This window comes from Anomaloglossus baeobatrachus, chromosome 4 (assembly GCF_048569485.1).
Source record: "Anomaloglossus baeobatrachus isolate aAnoBae1 chromosome 4, aAnoBae1.hap1, whole genome shotgun sequence".
Lineage (NCBI taxonomy): Eukaryota > Metazoa > Chordata > Amphibia > Anura > Aromobatidae > Anomaloglossus > Anomaloglossus baeobatrachus.
In genome coordinates this window covers 52,815,528-52,841,418 of record NC_134356.1, presented here as the reverse complement: position 1 = coordinate 52,841,418, position 25,891 = coordinate 52,815,528, and the positions used below count along the sequence as shown (strand labels likewise).

The window sequence follows — 25,891 nt, the reverse complement described above, 5'->3', positions numbered from 1 at the left end:
CTTTAATTCGAGAGACCCCAAGATGGCAATTATCATCCCCAAAGCTTTTGGCAAAGAATAAAGGGGTTTCCATACTCCCCCACCCAATCTGACAAAGTGTGAACAGATGCAGTTGCATGCTGGGTGGTAAAGTTTTGAGGGCATCAGTCTAAAACGTATCTAGCATGAGTCCTAGTCCAATCAATGGGGTGCAAGGTGGCTGACTTTTACCATCCAGTGGGCACTAGAATCTCTATGCTCGGTTGTACAGTTGCAGGTTACACTAAGTGGGCACTACAATCTCTGCACTTAGTATAGAACTACAACTGTACTATGCAGTGGGCACTACAAGTTCTATGCTCAGTGTAGACCTGCAAAAGTACCACCCAGTGTGCACTGGAATCTCTACGCTCAGTGTAGATCTGTAGCAGTACCACCAAATGGGTAGTACAATCTCTATGCTCAGTGAAGACCTGCAACTGTTCCACCCAATAGGCACTAGAATCTATGCTCAGTGAAGACCTGCAACTGTACCACCCAGTGAGCACTACAATCTCTACGCTCATTGTAGATCTGCAACTATACCAACCTGTGGGCACTACAATCTCTACACTTAGTGAAGACCTGCAACTGTACTACCCCGTACGCACTAGAATCTCTACGCTCAGTGTAGACCTGACACTATATCATCCAGTGAGTGCTACAATCTCTACGCTGGAACTGTACCACCCAGTGGGCACTAGAATCTCTACACTCAGTGAAGACCTGCAACTGTACCACCGAGTTAGGCCAGAGTCACACTTGTAAGAGACTCACGCGAGTCTTGTATCACATCACCCGGCATGGCCGCACACTCTCCTGACAGGAGCGGGTCGGCTGTATGTATTTCTTGTGCGAGTCTCTCGCAAGTGTGACTCCGGCCTTAGCATTAGAATCTCTATGCTCAGTGTAGATCTGCAACTTTACCACCGAGTGAGCACTACAATCTCTACGCTCCGTGTCAAACTGGGCAGGACAACCCCTTTAAGTTGTCTGCAATAATGTAAGGCCTCAATGCATATTATGGATCTATGATATACATCCAAAGAATTGTCTATAATACAGAGCCATAGGACCCCATATGTGGCCATACTTAAAGGGATATTCTAGCTGCAAACAACCTATACACTTGAGTAATGATGCAAGAAAAATGGGGAATTACTTGGCACCCATTGATACCAAAGGGTCTTGACGAAATGTGCCTAGTCCTACAACCCTGGTGTCGATTCCCACAGATTTCATTTTTCATGGCGTCTGTACTAAAGTCTTAAGGGAACTTTCCAAAGAAATCTTAGTTTTCCCAATGTTATTGCTTTATGTATTAGTCCAACTCTTGAAGAAAAATGATAGTTTATAACTCCTGGATATAGGAAAAGTGCTTTAGTTTAGGCTCCACTGTCTATGACTGGGAGGTATACCGTAGTCGGACACCATAGTGCCCTAATTAAAATTAAAGGGGCTGTCTATTATAGGAAAAACATGGCTGCTTTCTTTCAGAAAGAGCCACTTGTGTCCATGTGTTATGTTTGGTATAACTCCACTAAAGTGAATGATGACCTGTAGTACCACACATGACCAATGGACAGATGTGGCGCTGTCTTGGGAAGGCAGGAGTACTGTTTTTCTATTTTTTTGTCATATCGTTTTACGTAAAGGAGTAAAATACTAGTGCACTAGATAAAAATACTAGTGCACAAGGTGCTAAATATTTACCTTTTTTTATCATATACCCAAAATCACAAGGTATAACCACCACCATACAAAAAAAAAACCTACCAAAAAAGGGTCAACACCCTAGAACGGCAAAGCAAGAATGATAAGCTTTTCTGTTCCAAAGGGGTGCGTCCCATCATCCATCATCATCAATTTGGCCAAACCCTTTGCATATTCCTAGTCCCAGCAAGGGGATGACCAGGGCATAGAGGCCAACAAACCACATAAAAGCCTATCTGTACCACTGATTTAGAAGAATTTTGGGTGTCTCGTTTTTGGAACACCCTTGTATCCGCAGGACACCTATAAATTTAAAACGTTTATAATATATGTTACCTATACATTGTTTCTTCAGTATATATACCCTACATGGTTCTATGCCCCCTTCTGGTAGAGGGAGGCTACTGCTGACTACCCCTTTAAATTTTTATCTGGATTACTAGGGGCCGAAAGTGCATTGATTCTGGTTTAACCATTGAAGCATTGCTTCTTGGAGACAATATAGGGCCTTTTAAGGGGTTAACCCATAAATGTATGATCACGAGGGTTCAACTCCTGGGACCTCCACTGATAACAAGAATGATTTCCCTTATGTGAATGGAGTGGTACTGAGCATGTGCGACCAGTCCTCCATTGACGGTCTAAAGCAGTGTTTGCATATGCTCAGTATCACTCCATTCACACAGAGGACCCTTGAGCTTGATAAGAGTCTCACTAGCCGGACCCTCAGTGTTTATACATTTTTATAAATGGATGGATATCTGATGAGTCTCCGACTATTCCAGGACACTACATCATAAAAGTGTTCACTACCACAAAGTGCTTACAGTCTATTCGGCCATGGATGTAGCCAAAAGCTGTATTAAAGTGCTATGAACGCCATCTATAGGGGAAATCCATAAAGTGCAACGCAAGCAATCCTGAAAGTAATATCTGAAATTAGCGACACGATTTGTCGAAAGTAATAAGGAACCGGCGCAATCTGTGTACACCACAACAATATACATGTGACACAGGCGACCGAAAACGGGTATGACCCTCACCTTTTGGGAAAGAGGGCTCACATCATACTGTCTGGGAGGACATCAGATGGCATCTAAGAGGGGCAACTTGTGCAGTGCACCCACTATTTCAGCACTATTAGATCACTATTCCCATTAACCCTATGTCATAGAAGTACCAACATCGCAATGATGAGGGCCTTCAATAGTCCCCCGACTGCCATGATAACCCACCAAAACCCCACGAACGTGTCGCATAGTCTGTCCTCAATGATTTAAATGCTATTGTCAGAGATTGACAGCTGCATCTAAATGGTTAAACAGCAGCGATCAGAGCTGCTGTTAGCTGCAGGTGCTGACTGTATAAAACAGCTAACACCTGGAGTGGGCTCAGCTCCTTAGTCTGCTTCATAGCCTGGAGTCACACTTCCTTGTGACTTGTCCTAGGATTGCATTGCCTGGAACGGCCACCGGCTCTCCTGACAGGAGCGTGACACAATCATGTATTTGTATGCAGCTAACATGCTCCTGTCAGGAGAGCCGCTGGCCGGTCCAGATGATGTGATCCTGGCGCGAGTCACACGCAAGTCTGACTCCAGCCATACACCGGACATAGGATGTAGCAGTGTGTCCTATGCCTAAAAGGGTTAAAGGATTATTCCCATCTTCAATATCCTGCCAATATGTAGTAGGTGTAATAATAATATTAGCAAATATCTCCAATTAGAAATGTAGTATAGTTCTCCTGATGAAACCATACCTCTTACTTCATGTGCTGGGCATTGGATGTTAGGAATCCATGGTTACGACCACTCATATAGTGGTAGTTAGTTAGTCGCTCGTGGTCGTGACCATGGATACCTAAGCTGCAATACCCTAAACATGAGGTAAGTGACATGGCTATATCAGGAGAACTATACTACATTTCTAATTGGAGGTATTTGCTATTATTATGGTCGGAACCATGGATACCTCAGCTGCAATGCCCTGCACATGAGGTAAGAGGCATAGCTAATCAGGAGAACTATACTACATTTCTAATTGGAGGTATGTGCTATTATTATTATTATTATTATTATTATTATTATACCTACATATTGGGATAGGATCTTGGAGATGGGAATACCCCTTTAACACGTTTCAATATAGGACACACTGCTATATCCTATGTCAGAAGTCACACTTGCGTGTGACTCGCGCTAGGATCGCATTGCCTGGAATGGCTGCTGGCTCTCCTGACAGAAGCGTGACAGCTTATCGTATTTCTATGTAGCTGACATGCTCCTGTCAGGAGAGCCACTGGCCGTTCCAGGTGATGTGATGCTAGCCTGAGGACGTAGCTGTGTATCCTATGTTGAAAAGTGTTAAAAGGGTTATAGTCATGGATACCTAAGCTGCAATACCCTGCAGATGAGGTAAGAGGCATAGCTAATCAGGAGAATTATACTACATTTCTAATTGTATGGATTTAATATTATTATTATTATTATTATTATTATAATAAATCTACTGCATATTGGGATAGGATCTTGGAAATGGGAATAACCCTTTAAGGAAAATGCTTTGTTGCCCATAGCGACCAATCAGAGCTTTCATTTTTTAAAGAGCTCTGATTAAATGAAAGCTGTGCTGTGATTGGTTGCTATTGACAACAGCAATGTGTCACATTGAGATGCGAGTTCCTCTGATGGAATCATAAAAATCTAACAACATAATCCAAAAATACAGTAATTGTGCCCTTTCTAATAAATACATGGGTCCGCCGCCACGACTAAGTGATTCTGCAATACACAGCAATGACACTAGGTGGCAGGACAGGCCTTTGTATCCCACAGCTCTTTATTATGGGATGTGGTCGCTGTGTTGGGTGCACTGCAGATTTTTCTGCTCTTTTAATATAATCCTAAAGGAAACAACAGTTGTGTTCATTAGTGGTAGACGACTCTCCGAGCTCTCAGCAATCTCATCGCCATCACTATTTTTTTTTTTTCCTTTTCTCACTTGAAAAGTTGTTTTGTTTTTTCTCTCTAGTAATTAGGAAGATAATCATGGCAAATATTGCTCCTCCGGGGTATTGTCCTCATATAAAGGCAATTATGTGAAATGAGACCAGCCGCTCTCGTATTTTGCGCCTTCTCCGACAGACGCCCAAAATGTCACTTATTTCTAGTCACATCCTTAAAGGGGTTCCACCATTTTTTTAAAAAAAAAAAAACAAAAAACAAAAACAAACTGAGGAGACTTTTGAGAACTGTGTTAAAGGAAAACCTACTAATTTTACCCATAGAAACTTGTGACAATGCATCTTTCGCTGTGTAATTTGCTTTTCTAAAATAAAATGGTGGGCGAAGGTTGGTTGCTATGGGTCTAAAAGAAGACCTGGCTTTCTTGCCCATAGCAACCAATCACAGCTCAGCTTTGATTTTAAAAGAACCGTTTAAAAAATGAAAGCTGAGCTTTGATTGGTTGCTATGGGTCTAAAAGAAGACCTGGCTTTCTTGCCCATAGCAACCAATCACAGCTCAGCTTTGATTTTAAAAGAGCTGTTTAAAAAATGAAAGCTGAGCTCTGATTGGTTGCTATGAATCTAAAAGAAGATCTGACTTTTTTACTCATCACAATGCAGCATTCACTGTGTAATTTGCTTTTCTAAAATAAAATGGTGGGCTAAGGTCGGTTGCTATGATTCTTAAAGAAGATCTAACTTTCTTGCCCATAGCAACCAATCACAGCTCAGCTTGATTTGTAAAAGAGCTGTTCAAAAAAAATGAAAGCTGAGCTCTGATTGGTTGCTATGGGTCTAAAAAAAGATCTGGCTTTCTTGCCCATAGTAACCAATGACAGCTCAGCTTTAATTGTAAGAGAGCTGTTCAAAAAAAATGAAAGCTGAGCTCTGGTTGCTATGGTTCTAAAAAGAAGATATGGCTTTCTCGCCTATAGCAACCAATCACAGCTCAGCTTTAATTGTAAAAGAGGTGTTCAAAAAATGAAAGCTGAGCCCTGATTGGTTGCTATGGACAACACAGGTTCAACAGGCCCATATCAAGATTGAAGGATATATAGTTAATTAAAAAAATAAAAACATAAAGCTATAATTTGGGAACCCGTCCTTAGTGTTCATGCACACGTGCATATTTAAGGCCTTGGATATGACAATATTACATCACTAGGGCATCTAGGGAAGAATACTGAGACTTAGGAGCACTTTGCACACTGCGACATCGCAGGCCGATGCTGCGATGCCGAGTGAGATAGTCCCCGCCCCCGTCGCAGCAGCGATATGTGGTGATAGCTGGCGTAGCGAAAATTATCGCTACGCCAGCTTCACACACACACACTCACCTGCCGTGCGACGTCCCTGTGGCCGGCGACCCGCCTCCTTGTTAAGGGGGCGGGTTGTGCGGCGTCACTGTGACGTCACACGGCAGGCGGCCAATCGGAGCGGAGGGGCGGAGATGAGCAGGATGTAAACATCCTGCCCACCTCCTTCCTTCCGCATATCCTACGGAAGCCGCAGTGACGCCGGTAGGAGATGTTCCTCGCTCCTGCGGCTTCACACACAGCGATGTGTGCTGCCGCAGGAGCGAGGAACAACATCGGACTGTCGCGTCAGCGTAATTATGAATTACGCCGACGCTGCACCGATGATACGAATACGACGCTTTTGCGCTCGTTAATCGTATCATCTAGCCTTTACACACTGCGATGTCGCATGCGACGCCGGATGTGCGTCACTTTCAATTTGACACCACCGACATCGCACCTGCGATGTCGCAGTGTGCAAAGCCCGCCTAAGGCCGGAGTGCCACTTGCGAGTTACTCACATCGCATCACCCGGCATGGCCGCACGCTCTCCAAACAGGAGCTGGTCGGCTGCACGTATTTCTGTCCGGAGAGTGTGCGGCCGTGCCGGGTGATGCGAAGCGAGACTCGCACAAGTCACTCGCAAGTGTGACTTCAGCCTTATGGAAGTAAATGGAAGAAACAAACCTTATTATGGACCAAAATGTGCTACTGTACATTGTGTATCTGGTCTTAAAGGGGATTGTATGAAGCTTAGATATAATCTGTACACCTTTTGTCTTTGGGAAAGCAAATATAGCTGAGCTGCAGTACCAGGCACAGCCCAAGGACAAGGGAGGCGCTGTTGATGAGAAAAAAAAAAACAAAAAATAAAACTCTGATCCTAATTTAAATCCATACACACTGAGCTTTCCATTTTACTGAATATAGATTTACCGATCTTATAGATGATAATAATCATCTGACCATCTCATGTGCTTTCTACTCTCTACCAGCTGTTAGCACCTGATATTACCTCTATATACAGGAGGATATAACTCACAATAAGTCTAGAAAAGACCTCATAAATATTTTTCTACGTCCACTAAATGGCATATTAGAAAGAAATGAGCTAGGCAACGTTTGAGGATTTGTTTTTTTGAGGCTTTTTCATTTTTAGACTTATTTTCCTCATCGAAGGCTATGTGCTCAAGTTGAGTATTTGGGGCAGAAATTTTCTGCATCAAATATGCACCTTTTGGCAGAAAAATGCACCAAAAAACGCTTCAATTTTTCTTAATGAAATCAATGGGTGTGAGGGCTAAGTAAACGCAGGCAAAAAAGCATAACAAATAATTAGTTTCTGCACCAAATCCGCAAGGAAAAAACGAGCGCATAAAACTTCAGCAATCTCATTGACTTTGCTGGTATAAGGATAGACATGCAGATTTGTGATAAATCTGCATAAAATCTGCACCAAATCTGCATAAAAAAAATCATTAAAGCACTGTGCGCACATACCTTAAGGCCTTGTGCACACGCTGCGATTTTTGATGCGGCTTTTATTTTGTTTTTTTTTAAATCTGCAGCAAAATCTGCATGCCTCTCCTGAAGTCAGCAAAGTCTATGTGACTTTTGAAGTGCTGTGCCAACGTTGTGTTTTTTTTCCTTGCAAATTTGGTGCAGATTTTGATGCAGAAAAAATCTGCAGAATGTCAATTGTTGGGGCATTTTTCCTGCGTTTTTTTAGCCCTCCCTTTGACTTCACTAAAAAAAATACATGCAAAAATAAAAAAAAAAGCACCAAAACCGGATGCAGCTTTCGGTGCTTTTTTCTGCCAGAAGGTGCAGATTTGATGCAGAAAATTTCTGCTCCAAATCTGCAGCGTGTGCACATAGCCTTAGGGTTTGCTTTGTTTGGGCCCCTGATCATACGGCAATCTCCGAGTATCCTGCAAGTAATCAATTTCTCTACAGCGCCTCCCCAGGGAATATTAAGTATTACACATTTCCCATTAAAATCCATGTGGTGCACATCCTATGAAAGTTTTTTTTCTGGCACTTTTTCTATAGGCTGCATCCAAGTTCCTTAAATGCCATATGCACTTATGTTCCTTTATAGATATTAGTAAGCAAGATGAGGGGAAGAGAGTAATGCAAGTCTACAGGATCAGTCTATATATACGGTTGGATATAGTCAGTCCTAACTGACCATCAGGCTTTGATGCACATAGGTCTGCATATGAGCTGTATACCCAAAACGGTGCAATATTTATTTATTTTTTTACCAATTTGTTTATTTATTTTTTTATTTTAAATTTAGAATATTCTCATTTAGAACATCAGAAACTTGCAAAGTGGATTCAAAAAGTGCATGTAACTTTTTTAAAGTTGAAATGCCAAATTAAAAGGGACAGCGACAATTTAAAAACTTCAAAAATATATTGATAAATGTAAATAATACTAATTTTAAGCTCATATAGTCTGATAGATCTAAATAGATAATTTGACTGCAAATGAAAAACTTAAAGGGCCATTCCACATTCTAGTAAAATTCATCTTAATGGGGGGATCTGATTCAGTTCTAATAGTTGGTGAAGTTGAGCAAAAAGAGTCACAGGTCCTTGGTACAAAGAATTCGTCCATAGTGTTTGGCTGCCAGACCGGAGTCCTGCAACATTCCTAGCACAGCGTAAGGCTATGTGCACACTTTGCAGATTTGGTTGCAGCAATTTCTGCACCAAATCTGCATTTTCTGCAGCAATTTCTGCACCAAATCTGCATTTTCTGCCGCAATTTCTGCACCAAATCTGCATTTTCTGGCAGGAAAAACACAAGTAAAATCACGCGTTTTTGCTGCAATTTGTAGCATTTTTTGCTGCTTTTTTAAGTTTTTTCATTGATTTCAATGGTGAAAACAGCCACAAACAGAAAGAATTGACATGCTGCAGATTTTTTCTGCAAAGAAAAACCATCCTGAACGTGTGCACAACACTTTGGGTTCTCAAAGACTTTGCTGGCATAAGGATTTCCTTGCAGATTTGTGACCATCTGCAGGCAAAAAGGCGGCAAAAACATAACGTGTGCCCACAGCCTAGGGTCTCCTTCGCACGTCTGTGTCTCCGGTACGTTTGGTGCCTGTTTTGCCACATAATTGAGACACGGACAAACGTATGCCAATGCAAATAGTCATGTTTACACATCAGTGTTTTGGCACAGACCATGTGTCTATGTGAAACACACACATCTCCATGTACTTCACATGGCAATATGTCTGTTTTTGGCCCGCAGCACGGATGTCACATGGACCGCACACCGATGGGATCCGTGTGACACGTCGGAGAAAAGTTTTCCCCTTAGACCCTACTATAGCTTCTCATACAACCAGATCAGATCTCATACTTTGCACTGATGAGGGACAAACATCCCGAAACACCGTGTCTGCAAATTGAGGCTCTGATCTTGCATAAATCTTAAGTCATATGAAAAGGGTCACTTTTGACTTTGAGGATTACTACTTCCAATAGGAAGCACTAGAGTTCGTCTCCTTCCTTCTAGAAGGGACAATTTTAATATTTCGCAGAGGAGCATTGCAGCAATAAGTTTCCTCACTGGCAGCCAGATTGGTTTGACAATCTCCACAAGGAGAAAAGTTTTCCCCTACTTCCCGGAGGAAACTCATGTCACTGAAATACATGGACTTTTACACTTACCTGACTCCGGCGCTGCTGTCACACTTGCTTCTGGGTCCCGCTCATTATGCCTCATGAATATTCACTGCACTGCAATAGCGGACCCAGAAGCAAGTGTGACAGCAGGGCCGGAGACAAGTAAGTACACAAGTTCATGCTGTCCATGTGACACGTACCAGAAGAAATGCATATCACTGAAATAAATGTATTTTTATACTTACCTGTCTCCGATGCTGCTGTCACACTTGCTTCTGGGTCCCTCACATTATGCCTTATGAATTTTGACTGCACTGACTGCAAAAGTGGAACCGTAAGTAAGTGTGATAGCAGCGCCAAAGATAGGTAAGTATACAGGTTTATCCTGTCCGTTTGCTATCCGGACGTCAGACGGATGACCATATGGAGCTACACAATGGGCATGTAAAGGAGGCCTAAAGGCCGCTTTATACGCTGCGACATTGCTCAAGCGATCTCGTTGGGGTCATGGAATTTGTGACGCACATCCGGTTGCTTTAGCGATGCCGTTGCGTGTGATTTGCAAAAACGTGCAAAATCGCTCATCGGTGACATGGGGGTCCATTCTCGAATATTGTTGCTGCAGCAGTAACGATGTTGTTCCTCGTTCCTGCGGCAGCACACATCGGTACGTGTGACACCACTCCTTACCTGCCTCCCGTCCCGCGCATCTCCGCTTCTATTGGGCGACGGTTCAGTGACGGAGCTGTGACGTCGCTGTGACGCTTAGAAAGGAGGCGGTTCGCTGGTCAAAGCGACGTCGCTAGGCAGGTAACTAGTGTGACGGGTCTGGGCGATGTTGTGCGCCACGGGCAGTGATTTGCCCATGTCGGACAACCGATAGGGGTGGGTACCCACGCTAGCGATATCGGTCACGATATCGCAGCGTGTAAAGCGGCCTTAACACCATAAAAATGAAGTCAAGCCTGATCTACTAACCATAAGAAGTACCGGGACAGGTCAAGAAGTTATGGACTACCAATGTGGCGGCTGGACGAAGCACTTGCACGTCTTTTCGCTCAATTCTTATAGTTTGGGGGGGGGGTGTCCCTAAATCTTTGACGCCAGGTCTTCCATTAACTAAGAAAATGCCCCAAAAGAACCAATTGGATTATGCAGTTTTAGAGTTAAAAAGGGGCCCATAATTTAATATTCTGATACACAGACCTTTCCCGGCATACCTGCATATGGAGATACAGATTTTTCTGCAATATAGTCATCACCAGGATACTTTGAGAGATATCGGACATACATCATAATATACGCCTAGGCCATTTTTGGGTTAAAAAAAATAAACAAAAAAAAACAAAATCGATCATGAATGATCACAAAGTATCATAGGATTCGAAAATAAATCCCATAATTATTTCCAGATTGCTATGCATCCCAAAAAAAAACAAAAAACGGCTCACAGAGCCAAGTCGATAAGTGAAGAAGAGCAAACTATATATTTTCTAACCACTACTAATTATTTCTGTGCATTGAGACTATAATCAGAGACATTTATATGTTGCATATTTTACATATATTATCCGGGCACTTTTCTTGTATTTTACAAATAACTTCAGTGGATTCATCCCCACTCTGTAGACCTGTCCACGTGTAAATCTTAAGGCCTATATACACTTTAAAGCCCCAAATCCTTGGATTTGTATGTATACATATATTTATATATATTGCCACATTCTTAAAATCATGCATTTCTGCATTGCTATTGCACAAAGTTAATACAGTTTTTTTTTTCTATTTTTTATGAAAACCCATTCTTTATCCAGGTTGTTCTTTTTAACCCTTTTCCTTTTTTCCGTTTAATCCCCCCCTTTCATATCATATTTGTAAATGACCCTTGCGCCCCCAACATACAGCACTAGGATACACGGGTACAATAAAGGATTAGTGAAATATCATTGATTCACTCATTGTGTACCCACATCCAAAAGTTTTCTTAGATTGTCCGCCCCCGACCCACCCTTGACCGACTTTTTGTCTTCACTGCTTATGGACATCCTCGCTACGTACTATCTTGTAGATGATCCAGTAAAATGTGTTGAATATAAGAAAAACCAAAGGAAATCCGATCCTCGACATCTTGTCAATATACTTGGCCCGGCTTATGAAGAGCTTGCGCATTTCATCGGGAGATTTTGATGCTGGGGGTGCGGAGCTTGTTGGGTTGTTATTGTTGTTGCCTTTCACGGAGATCCCATCCTTTGCCTGGAGACATGCGGGGGGGCCCATTCCATAAGCTGCAAAGCTGAAACGTCCTTCACCGGTGTCCTCCTCCTGCAAAAGATTGAGCATAGGGCTCTACTTAAAATAAGACAAGAATGTTGCACCCTCTGTAACAGGCTCTCACTTCTCTACTGTTTCTAGAAGTTTCCTGCTATTTGGGCATCCACAAAACTAAATTTAGGCATATAAAATTTCATAGGCTGCTACTAGGAAAACATGGATCTTGTAAATCTGCAATGTCTACAAAACTATGAGTGGCTGACTTCAAACTACATTGTTAACGTGTACCTGAGTTCGCGGTGATGTATGTGTACATGAGAGATAGAACTATATCTAGTCATTATAGGACTCGTGTCCTGCACCAGTTTGGCCACGTTAAACTGGCCACGTCATGGAATAGCGGCTGCAAAGCTGACTAATATATAGTTTTTTTTAATTCATCATCTACATTGTGAAGATATAAGTTTGTAATGCTTAGGTTTAAAATTATGATAAGCGCAAGGAGGTGTTCGCTGAGATTCACGTCTAGGGTTATGTACTTCTTCCTCTACATAAAGTTGACTAGCAAGAGGCATCATGTAGAAAAAAAAATGTTCCCAGAAAAACTTAGGACATGTAATACTTTGATCTCTGTACCTACTATGTAGCAGAGCTGAGTGTCATTACAAACATCTCCAGCTTTCATCTCATGACAGTCAGTGAGGGGAGATGGAAACTACACCAGAGATGATAATGCTAGTCTGTATGGGGGTAAACAAATATAGCAGAGCCGATAGTGATATGAAAGGAAAGCAAAAACCATTTGTTATGACACTTTGCTCTACTGTATTCCTTCTCCCACCACACCGACTGTCGTGAGATAAAAACTGGAGGTGTTTGTAATGATGGGCATTATGAATCAGATCCTGGCTGCACTATTGCAGCCAGATATGTGTTAGAGAAAACATAGTTTGAAGAGATGTATTATGCTAGTTGATTGACAGGTCTCTCCCACGTGTCTACTTTATATAGTCAATCAACCCCAAACTGATATCTAACATGTGGTAATGATGCTATGGAAAAGTTTCTGTTACTGTCTATTAATTTCAGGAACACACATGACACCGTTGTCTCCACTATAAATCTTCTTTTAGCTTATATTTGTGTTGACACATTTGTTAATATACAGTCCTCTAAAGTGGGATTTAATAACCGCACTCGGAGAACCGTCTGGGGTTGTCATAGCAAAGACGGCAGCTTGAGATATTACAGAGCAAATGTCACAAAAGAGAATACAAATCCAGTAGTAAAGATGCCTCCCAAAATTGCATTTTTTAATCAGAATTTCTTAACCTTCCTTTTTGGTAATAAAAATCGATGATGTACCCTTTCGAAAGTAAACAGTAAAAGAAAACTTACACCAAAAAAAAAATATGGAGACTGGTGGCCATGTTATTTGCTAAGTGGAACGAACAATGGTGCTGGTAATTAATGAATAATATATGGCAGTGGCCCCCTCAGTAACATAAAAAATGACTACAATAGCCGGGAGATGCAATATGGTTACCTTTTAGGTAGCCACCAAAGACATGCAACAGGACAAAGCATCATAATCAGGGATTAGAGATGTGCAAACCCAAGGTTCGGTGGTCGTACCAAACACCACTAGCACGAGCATCGCTGTGCTCGGGTATTCTCAGTGCTCAGCCCAGTGCGAGCCGCTTGCAGCGTTTGATCTGCTCGCCCTGGGGGGTAACAACAGCGTGATCGGATGTAGGGTGCAGCAAACAAAAAATGGAAAAATCCTGTCCACGAGCCTCCGAAAGTGGTCTGTTCATGGCTTGCTGTATGTGTGCAGAGACCTGAATTGCCCACTTAGTGACTTCATTGGGGTTTAAGTCAAGTCCGGGACCCAAGCCGAATTTTATCTAAAGTCTAGCTGATCCTGCTGAACCGAACTTCCACGGGTCCACTTGCAGGGGGGTTGAGGGTTAGGCCCACCCCTGCACTCGTATTCGGCACACCACTACCATGTATGTTATCTGCAAATGTCTTGTTTATGTGATTTCGCCACTAGGTGGCAGTGTTGCAACACTGTTCTCCTGGCACCTGGGAGGGGCAGAAAGAGAGCAGTATTAGGAGGAGGAGGATAGGAGTATATAAAGGAGGGACAGGAAATAGTCTGGAGGAGAGTCCCCAGGAAGATGGATCAGTAACAAGCCCACCACGATGATTCTGGCCTGATGGGTTACCCTTGCAACTGTGATACGCGGGATCAGGTTCCGGATTGATCAACTGTGTCCCCCAGGAGAGGGGTATAGTCTACGGTTGGGGGTCTGGCGTCCGTTTCACCTGGCTGCTAATACTCAAAGAATTCCACACTCACTGAAAGGTCAGTGCGCCCTCAGGTTGTAGGGTATGTCTGAATGGCCTGGACACGGATGGAGAGCCCTGTCGGTTGTGGTCCTTCTTGCGCTTTGGCGTCCCCTGTGGGCGGGGTGAATGCGCCCAATGGACTTAATGACCTGGTATCACGCCAGTGTAATGTGCAGTGATGGAAGGAGAGGCCTAGTGGTGACAGAGAGAGCCCAGGTGCCGGGGAGATGGACTGCTGCTAAATTAAATGAGAGAATGAATTTGTTAAGAATCCTTATTTGAAGAATTCCGGTACCGGCAAACTGCGGACCGAGGTATTGCTGAAGATAGAAGAGAATAAAGTTGATATGTTTGTTTAGGAAAAGAGACTTATTCCCTGTGAATGTGTGCCGCATGTGACTGTAACAGAGTCCCTCCTATGTGTGGTCCAGTGACGGGGAGGTGAGGGGTTAACTGCAGGGTGTGCTGTGACCTGTGGTTCACCTGCAACGACTACACATTCCTGCCCCGTGCCGACCACCACACACTCATCTCTATTGTTGACCTTTTTTGAATAGCAGTTTGGCAAGTACAGATTGTTGCCACTCAATTGCAGGAATGATGCTTTGACACTTTCAGACCTGTCCGGAGACACATACTGGGTTCACTCATCTCTACCTGAGATCAATAAAACCGTCTTAGGTCAATGGTTCACCACACTGATCCAACTATAGAGGTTCGAGTCGTCACAGCTGCCATTGGCCCAACAACCTTTAAGTCCCTGCCATGTAAGATCCTGAAGGTGGCTTTTTGTATCTGATATAGGGGTTTACAGAGACAGAGGGACACATTAAAGATTTTGACATAGGACCAAACACTTTTTGTCATTTGTGCTTCAACATCTTTAGCATTTAAACACATAATGAACTCAACAATCTTGGCCATAATATTGTCTTGAGTACAGACTTTATGGGCCAGTAGACCACACTAGAGATAAAAATAGGGGAGGTTCTTTGGAAATGAAACAAGTTTAGATAGGTTCCTCCTTACAATAAGATGAGGAATCCCTACACTAGTAAATCATTAATTTTGGATACCAACCATTAAACCATTTTGGTCCAAACTAGCTCCCAGAAACGAAGGTCTGACCGGCGGACAAAAATGAGGCAGGAAACATGCGCTCCTAGATCTCTAGTGCAAAGCTACTTGGGGATCCTTGGATCTGCTAGGTGACCACCAATTAGTCATGTTACTCACATTCATTTTGGATGTCAACCATCAGATGTAACATCAGATAGCTTTTTGGTCCAAACTAGCTCCCAGAAAGGAAGCTACTTGGGGCTCCTTGGACCAGCTAGGTGACCACCAATTGACCATTTTACTCTCATGAGCGTTATCTCCGAGCTTTTACTAATATCAACATAGAACATAACCCTAGTCATGTAGCTGGATGGATACAGCTGCTCTGCTATCGTCCACTTTTCTCTCCCTGAAATGATACTTAGGACACATTAGTAATGTGGATGCACAAATGGCTCTTTCTTTATGTTTTTGAGTTTTACACTACTTTTAGAGAAGCCTTGTCAAGGGGTGCAATGTCTAATTGCAGTTGTGCAAAACAGGGGATCCTCATTCCTGATCCCACCAGCAAAATGGGAATTCACTTTCATAAAGACAGGAAAGGTTGTTACTGAACTCAAAAATATTCCAATTATTTTTTTTTTAATATACATATTTAATTAAAAATTCAATTTCTTAGTTTTTGATTATTTATATCCCCTGGTTTGCCTCTGCGGCCCACCCTCCCATTCCCTTTACCCCTTGCAAAAATACTCCTTGTCACCACCTGGTCAAAAGCTTTGGGAGAGATATGGCACTGTTAAGTAAATATATGAATCTATTAAATGTTTTTGTGCTTTTTCAGGTGGTTTCTAAGTGGAAAGCCCCTGAAGAAGATGTTGTGTGCACGTATCCTTATTGGGAAAAGAAGCACAGAACTTTAAATAAACGAATGGGAAATATAAAGGGAAAGCTTAGGATATATTCACGCAGAAACTCTCCAAAACTCAAGAGAAGATCAAAAATCATGAGTTTTGTTTGGAGAGTTGGAGAGTTTCTGCTCCAAAAAATCCTGGAAAAAAACTGTGTGAACAGACGCTTAGGGTTTATTCGCACGCTCAATACCTGTAAAATATATTTGATTTCTGAAATCTCATGCACACGCTGATTAATTTTTCCTTGCAGCTTTAAAGCAGTTTCTGATCAGCAGAATGTCAATATTTTTAGCGTTTTTTTCATAATTTTTCACCCATTAAAATGAATTGGAAAAAAAACACTTAAAACGTGCAGGCTAAAATGTGAGTATTTTAAGCAGCATTTTTCCTACTGACTCTGGTTTTTACTGCAGAAAAGTTTCAATGTGTCCACATACCCTTAAGGCTGCTTTACACGCAGCGACATCGCTAGCGATGTCGCTCGTGAAAGCACCTGCCCCCGTCGTTTGTGTGTCACGGGCAAATCGCTGCCCGTGGCGCACATACTTACCTGCCTAACGACGTAGCTGTGGCCGGCGAACTGCCTCTATTCTAAGGGGGCGGTTCGTGCGGTGTCACAGCGACGTCACACGGCTGCATCCATTTGAAGCGGAGGGGCGGAGAGCAGCCGCAGGAAAGTCACGCTCACCTCGTTGCGCAGGTACGGTGTTGTTCGTCGTTCCTGCGATGTCACACGTGTCACACTTAGCGATGTGTGCTGCCTTAGGAACGACGAACAACCTGCGTCCAGCACCATCAACGATATTTGGGATTTCAATGACATGTCAACGATGAACGATGTGGTGAGTATTTTTGATCATTAGCACGTGTCACACGCAACGACGTTGCTAACGAGGCCGAATGTGCGTCACGAATGCTGTGACCCCAACGACATCTCGTTAGCGATGTCGTTGCGTGTAAAGCCCCCTTTAGGCCGCTTTCACATTGCGTTATAACCTACGTTCACCGGTCCCGTCGGAGCCTCCATATGAACCCCCCCACAAAACGGGTTTCGGACACATGCGCCAACGGGCCATTGCTTATAATGGTGCAGACGGAGTCACACTGTGCTCTGTCTTGCACCACTTTCGGGCGTATATGTTTTCTGCAGGTGGACACCCAGACGTACTACCCCAGGTTATTGAGCTCCGGAGAGCCTCACACACTATGTTGTATACATGGTGTGTGAGGCGCAGTGCTGCGATATAATCTCCCGTAGTAATAAAGAATTGCAAAGGATTATAGAAATGCAGAAACAAATGACATGTTGCTTCTTTTTTCAGCAACAAAATCTGCAGGAAAAAAGAAGCAGCGTGTGCACAGCAAGTCAGGATACTCATAGACCTTGCTGGGATGCTTTTTCCTTGCTTCTATTGATTAAAATCTGCAAGAAAAAAAAAATGCATAAAAAAAGGCAAAAAGAAAGCCACATGGGCACATAGGCGTACAGTGTTTTTTTCAGCTTTTTTTTTTGGGGGGGGGGGGTGAGGATTTTATGAGTGATTTGTCTACAACATATAATAAAGTTTGTTTTATTCACCAAAAATGCAGAAAAAAATGCAGAAAACCTCAACAAAAAGTAAAAAAAAATTCACATGCTGCACTTTTTCAATTGAGTCAGAAAAAAAAAACCCCAATCGTATGCATGAGAGCTTTGAAATCCAATAGCCTTGGCTGGTACTGTTAAAGGCGACTTTTAATTTGCATTAAAACAACCCATAGCCTGAAATTTTGGTTATTAGATGGCAGATTACAGGAATTTTTTATAAAAACACATTTGCTAACATCACTGATACATTTTATGCTCAGCCTGGCTTTTCCTCGCCTGGTAAAACCTGTAGAGCGGCATGCACAGCATAGAAATGAAAGTTTTCCGGAGGTGGATTCTCCATTTACGGAAGCGCTGACAATTCCTACATCGTGTTTATCACCAACTCATTAGATATTTGCTTTCAGCAATGTCAGTAATTAAAGCAGGTTACCTTATCGGAGCGGCAGACGAGGCACTATGTTTTATCGTCAGGTTACTTCACTGTTTCAGTTCATTATGGCATTGTTTGAGTATTCAAAAAGCAATTTTAATCCTCCTGGACCGCGGTTAAAATTAATTGAGGTCTTCTACCATTTCTTATTGTATTTGCAATTAGGATGCATGGCTGCTTTCATGGACGAGTTATTTTCTGTAGTGTTTTTACTTCCATTTGATGGGAATAACACTATAGTCTCTGTTTAAAGATAGACGACAGTGTGGTCCATCGCAAGGTCCGCAATTTTAGCAATCTGGCGCTTATAGGACTTCTTGTTGTAGCTTTTATATAGTCACCTTTTTATCTGCTGCGGCTCTTCTAGTACTTTCAGTGGTGAACTCCTGCTACATAGTCTAGTACTCTCAGTGGTGAACTCCTGCTACATAGTCTAGTACTCTCAGTAGAGAACTCCTGCTACATAGTCTAGTACTCTCAGTGGTGAACTCCTGCTACATAGTCTAGTATTCAGTTGTGAACTCCTGCTACATAGTCTAGTACTCTCAGTAGAGAACTCCTGCTACATAGTCTAGTATTCAGTTGTGAACGCCTGCTACATAGTCTAGTATTCAGTTGTGAACGCCTGCTACATAGTCTAGTAATCTCAGTGGTGAACTCCTGCTACATAGTCTAGTACTCTCAGTGGTGAACTCCTGCTACATAGTCTCGTACTCTCAGTGGTGAACTCCTGCTACATAGTCTAGTACTCTCAGTGGTGAACTCCTGCTACATAGTCTAGTACTCTCAGTGGTGAACTCCTGCTACATAGTCTAGTACTCTCAGTGGTGAACTCTTGCTACATAGTCTAGTACTCTCAGTTGTGAACTCCTGCTACATAGTCTAGTACTCTCAGTGGTGAACTCCTGCTACATAGTCTAGTACTGTCAGTGGTGAATTCCTGCTACATAGGCTAGTACTCTCAGTGGTGAACTCCTGCTACATAGTCTAGTACTCTCTGTGGTGAACTCCTGCTACATAGTCTAGTACTCTCAGTGGTGAACTCCTGATACATAGTCTAGTACTCTCTGTGCTGAACTCCTGCTACATAGTCTAGTACTCTCAGTGGTGAACTCCTGCTACATAGTCTAGTACTCTCAGTGGTGAACTCCTGATACATAGTCTAGTACTCTCAGTGGTGAACTCCTGCTACATAGTCTAGTACTCTCAGTGGTGAACTCTTGCTACATAGTCTAGTACTCTCTGTGGTGAACTCCTGCTACATAGTCTAGTACTCTCTGTGGTGAACTCCTGCTACATAGTCTAGTACTCTCGGTGGTGAACTCCTGCTACATAGTCTAGTACTCTCAGTGGTGAACTCCTGATACATAGTCTAGTACTCTCTGTGGTGAACTCCTGCTACATAGTCTAGTACTCTCAGTGGTGAACTCCTGCTACATAGTCTAGTACTCTCAGTGGTGAACTCCTGATACATAGTCTAGTACTCTCAGTGGTGAACTCCTGCTACATAGTCTAGTACTCTCAGTGGTGAACTCCTGCTACATAGTCTAGTACTCTCTGTGGTGAACTCCTGCTACATAGTCTAGTACTCTCTGTGGTGAACTCCTGCTACATAGTCTAGTACTCTCTGTGGTGAACTCCTGCTACATAGTCTAGTACTCTCGGTGGTGAACTCCTGCTACATAGTCTAGTACTCTCAGTGGTGAACTCCTGATACATAGTCTAGTACTCTCTGTGGTGAACTCCTGCTACATAGTCTAGTACTCTCTGTGGTGAACTCCTGCTACATAGTCTAGTACTCTCAGTGGTGAACTCCTGATACATAGTCTAGTACTCTCAGTGGTGAACTCCTGCTACATAGTCTAGTACTCTCAGTGGTGAACTCCTGCTACATAGTCTAGTACTCTCAGTGGTGAACTCCTGCTACATAGTCTAGTACTCTCTGTGGTGAACTCCTGCTACATAGTCTAGTACTCTCTGTAGTGAACCCCTGCTACATAGTCTAGTACTCTCGGTGGTGAACTCCTGCTACATAGTCTAGTACTCTCAGTGGTGAACTCCTGATACATAGTCTAGTACTCTCTGTGGTGAACTCCTGCTACATAGTCTAGTACTCTCAGTGGTGAACTCCTGCTACATAGTCTAGTACTCTCAGTGGTGAACTCCTGCTACATAGTCTAGTACTCTCAGTGGTGAACTCCTGCTACATAGTCTAGTACTCTCTGTGGTGAACTCCGGCCACATAGTCTAGTACTCTCTGTGGTGAACTCCGGCTACATAGTCTAGTACTCTCAGTGGTGAACTCCTGATACATAGTCTAGTACTCTCGGTGGTGAACTTCAGCTACATAGTCTAGTACTCTCGGTGGTGAACTCCTGCTACTTAGTCTAGTACTCTCAGTGGTGAACTCCTGATACATAGTCTAGTACTCTCTGTGGTGAACTCCTGCTACATAGTCTAGTACTCTCAGTGGTGAACTCCTGCTACATAGTCTAGTACTCTCAGTGGTGAACTCCTGCTACATAATCTAGTACTCTCTGTGGTGAACTCCTGCTACATAGTCTAGTACTCTCTGTGGTGAACTCCTGCTACATAGTCTAGTACTCTCAGTGGTGAACTCCTGCTACATAGTCTAGTACTCTCAGTGGTGAACTCCTGCTACATAGTCTAGTACTCTCAGTGGTGAACTCCTGCTACATAGTCTAGTACTCTCAGTGGTGAACTCCTGCTACATAGTCTAGTACTCTCAGTGGTGAACTCCTGCTACATAGGCTAGTACTCTCAGTGGTGAACTCCTGATACATAGTCTAGTACTCTCTGTGGTGAACTCCTGCTACATAGTCTAGTACTCTCAGTGGTGAACTCCTGATACATAATCTAGTACTCTCTGTGGTGAACTCCTGCTACATAGTCTAGTACTCTCTGTGGTGAACTCCGGCTACATAGTCCAGTACTGTCAGTGGTGAACTCCTGCTACATAGTCTAGTACTCTCTGTGGTGAACTCCTGCTACATAGTCTAGTACTCTCAGTGGTGAACTCCTGATACATAGTCTAGTACTCTCAGTGGTGAACTCCTGCTACATAGTCTAGTACTCTCTGTGGTGAACTCCAGCTACATAGTCTAGTACTCTCAGTGGTGAACTCCTGCTACATAGTCTAGTACTCTCGGTGGTGAACTCCTGCTACATAGTCATTGATATTCATGAGCTCTGGATATATCTACTCCTCACCATTCATTGTGAACAGAAAGCTGTCAATCGATGTGTGTGGGGTTATACAGAGCTCAGTACTGAGAAGACTAGCAGAGCTATAGCACATAACACTGATGTATTCAAAACTACAGCAAGAAGCCCAATAAGTGACTCACCTGCGAAATCTGGGTCTTTGTCCCTCTTTTATACCAAACACACTAAAAATGTTTTAAAGGATTTTCTTGGCTGATTGTTCTTGAAATGATTCGTTAAGTTTCCAGTAATCATCTGTGATTACTAAGAATTAGTTATGAGTGAGCACTACCATGCTCGGGTATTCGATACTCGAAAAGAGTACTTTAGAGGCTCGGACAGACTCTACTCAATTACCGAGTATAATGGAAGTCAATGGGAAACTCAAGTATTTTTCCAGAAGATCCTCCTGTTGACTTCCATTATACTAGGTACTCAAGTCAAATCTGTCCGAGAGTCCGAATTGATAGTTTTGAGGACCGGTTACCCGAGCATGGTAGTGCTTGCTCAACTAGAAAGGCCAGAGGGGGTTCCCCCAGGAAATCTTCTTTTTTTGATGGCTATCAAGGTGTACATACCATACAGACAGACTATAGGACTGCTACATCGAATTTGGCGAAAGGTGGCATTGCCCTAGTTGGTTCCATTGTCTTTGCTAATTGGCAGGACTCCTGATTCAAAGATTGGGAAATTGCCCCAAAAGTCAAGAAGAGAAAATAATACAAAAATTCCCTTATCTTCGATTAAAGTAGGCCAAATCGGTCCATATCGTTAGGGCTCCTAACAGTTGATGGTCAGAGGAGTTAAAGTGAACCTGTCATCAGAAATTTAGCTATAAACCTAAAAGTTTCCCCCTCTGCAGCTCCTGGGCTGCATTCTAGCAAGGTTCCTCTAGTTTTTATGGCCCATTTTATACCAAAATAAACACTTTATAAAGTTGTACCTTTTCGTATGTAAATTTCGTAAATTATCCATGGGGGCGGGCTGCCTGGTGTCCGTTACTGTCCTCCTGCAGATTTACGCCGCCCCCGAACGCTGAATTTCAAACCTCAGGACGCCACCCCTGGGCGCCCGAGGTCCCGCGCATGCGCTGTGCGACTGTAGCGGGACTGTGCACTGCGTGCACGTGTGACCGCTGGTGACGTTTTGTGCAGGCACGAGGTTATGGGCGGTGCTGTGAGTGTCACCAGCAAGTGCCCGCCCATAACCTCGTGACCGCACTTTCCCCTCTTCCTCCAGCGTTCTGCGCCGGCCAAATGACCAGACGTCACCTCCTTCCCATCGTACCCTGCAGCAGGAAATAGATGGGAGGAGCGGAGCAGCACAGCACAGGAGAAGCAGAAAGGATCTGAATGACGTACAGAGGTGAGAGCACGGCCACGAGAGTATGGGCGGGCACTTGCGATGCAATCACAGCGCCGCCCATACTCTCGTGCCTGCGACCACGTCACCAGGTGTCCTGGCGTGCATGGGACCTCGGGCGCAGTGGGCGGCGTCCTGAGGGATGATTTGGAGCGTGGGGGGACGGCGTAAGGGACAGCAACGGACACCAGAGAGCCCGCCCCCATGGAGAATTTACAAGATTTTCATACCAAAAGGTACAACTTTATAAAGTATTTATTTTGGTTTAAAAGGGGGCACAAAAAGTATAGAAACCTTGCTAGAATGCAGCCCAGGAGCTGCAGAGGGGGAAACATTTAGGTTGAAAGCCAAATTTCTGATGACAGGTTCCCTTTAAGGATTCGGCATGTCCGATTAGGGACTTCTGATTCTTTTGTTCTCCCTGAAATCTACACCACCAGCAGCTCTCTCAACGAGTGCATGACTGAGTGAGCGCTCCTGTGTATGGGAGAGTTGGGCGAGATGACTGCTGGCAGAATGATCAGCTGAACCATCGTTCAGCCCACAGTTATCTAAAATGAGTGGGACATTTTCAACTTTTGTGTCCTGTGTAGCAAAACCCAGCATCATATTGGATGGCCTGTTCTTGATCTTCGCTATGGTGACCTCCATGCCTTCTCTGTAGGCACCTGATGTCCATACAGATGTTTCTACTCTTGACTTCTTGCAAATTTTGTTAAAGGGAACTTGTCACCAGTTTTTGAGTCTCTGAACAAACACCACCATATTTATCTGCTCCTGTGATGCATTCAAAAAACCTTTCTATCATCTTCGGACTTCCTCAGTATACCCCCCAAAATACCATTTCAATTGCTCCTGCACTGTATGTGACGATGGTCCAGTTCGATTGGCGTCCTCGCTGCGGTGGATGTCCCTCTTCTCTGTGCTTAATCGCCATCCTCTGGCTTTGATTGATGTGGATGATGTGTCCTGCATCATCCACATAGTGAAACAAAATCACGCGCCTGCAGGCACAATTTGCACTGCTCTATTCTAAGCAGAGTATAAAATATCACTGCGTAAGCGCCGAGTGATGCCATTCTGGCTCCAACATGCCACAAGCTTTCGTCCTCCTTGTTTTTTCCCTACCACCAAAAATGACCGGAATGATGTCACTCAGGGATTTCACCATCATGTTTTAAGCTGTGCATGCAGTAGAGATGAGAAAAGTGTGCTTGTGCAAGCCTGTGATGATACTATGCAGGTGTGACATCTGCCCGGAACCACAGACTCAGGGTGACGGTCACGGACAGACTAGAGGCTAGCTGCCCACTCAGCAGGATCCCAAGAACCCCAAAACCCTTAACCCCTGTACAGTGATCTGGAATTACAACAAGGCCGTCCAGGAGATCGCTGCCTATGAAAGGCTGCAATCTAGGAAAGAGTGCTCATCAGGCAGAGTCCAAACCAGGAGGTACAAAAAGGGACAAAATCGGCGGGCAAGAGGGTAGTTAGGAAATTAGGCCAAGGTCAAAACTGGAGATAGTAGCGAAGTACAAAACATGGCAGGCAGGAGGGTAGTCAGAATAGGCAAAGGTCAAAACACGGGGATCAGAAGTTCAGGAACAGGGTGCGAACCAGAGACAAGCAGTATGCTACAAGACTATATCTAGTGGCGACCAGCAGACAGGAGACGGAATTAGAAGGGTGTGGTGCCTTCAAATTGGCTGTAGCTGAATGGTGGCAACTTCAGCTGGAAGACACATGCCACTACAGTCAGCCAGTGGTACTGCAGGTCCCGAGGAAATCCAGCTTAGTGGATGGGCAGAGCCTGCACCCACCAGAGCCACTGGTACCGACTCCTCCCCTATCACCAGCACCGTCCATGGCAGAAATACGGTGGCGTCTGGTGATCGAAGCAGAAGTCACAGGATTCTGGTGAAGACATGACAGCTGGCACAAGATCTCGGTTCTCAATGTGGATTATGTAGGATGCGTCATTCACATCAATCAAAGCCACAGGATGGTGATTAGTTCCACGCAGGGGCAGACGATGCAGCGAGGCCTTTTTGGGGGGGTAAACTAACCCCCAACCTGTCTTTCTCCGAGATTACACCCAACCCAAAAAATTAGAAAATGGCGAATTTTCAGGGACAAACATAACATAAGACAGTGTCTTATTTTCAGGGAAACACGGTAGGACTCAAAACAACCTGAGGTAACTCGTAAGAAAACCGTGAGGTTGCAAAGTAAATAAAATTGGGAAGGGGTGTAACAGAGCTACATTTTTGAACTATAGTTCTTTAATAAATAGCTGAACATGATTTTATGTCGCAGTTATAATCTTTAAAGCACCACTCCAGCGTTTTTTTATTCCACCGCTGGAGTGGCGCTTTGACTCTAAAGGGGGCTTTACATGCAACAACATCGCTAGTAACAAGATGTCGTTGGGGGTCACGGAATTCGTGACGCACATCTGGCCTCGTTAGTGACGTCGTTGCGTGTGAAACGCACGAACGACCGTTAACAATCAAAATTACTCACCTTATTGTTGATCGTTGAGACGTCGTTCAAATCCCAAATATCGTTGCTGTTGCAGGATGCAGGTTTGTCATTCCTGCGGCAGCACACATTGCTACGTTTGACACCGCAGGAACGACGGAAAAACACTGTAGCTGCGTCCTCCAGCAACGATGTGGGCGTGTCTTACCTTCGGCTGCTCTCCGCCCCTCCGCTTCTATTGGACGGCTACCATGTGACATTGCTGTGACGCCGCACGAACCACCCCCTTAGAAAGGAGGCGCTTTGACGGTCACAGCGACGTCGCAGGAAAGCTAAGTCCGTGTGACGGGTCCTAGCGATGTTGTGTGCTACGGGCAGCGATTTGCCCGTGACGCACAACCGACGGGGGTGGGTGCTTTCACCAGCGACATTGCTAGCGATGTCGCTGAGTGTAAAGCAGCCTTAAGTCCTCCACCCCTGTCTTATACTCTCCTTCCGGCGGCTTCACCTTCTATCGCTGC

General features: G+C 43.9%; 1 protein-coding gene across 2 annotated transcripts in view; it reads right to left on the bottom strand.

Annotated features, from left to right (window-relative positions):
* Positions 1-4,942: 4,942 nt before the first annotated feature.
* Positions 4,943-25,891, bottom strand: part of GLRA1 (glycine receptor alpha 1) — a 212,106-nt gene continuing 191,157 nt past the window's right edge. The window contains exon 9 of one of the 2 annotated variants that reach the window (XM_075344321.1): positions 4,943-12,028. In XM_075344321.1, the coding sequence (XP_075200436.1) occupies positions 11,711-12,028 (318 nt within the window). In that variant the 3' untranslated portion in view covers positions 4,943-11,710. The remainder of the gene's footprint in view (positions 12,029-25,891) is intronic. The other variant, XM_075344322.1, reaches the window with a different exon arrangement.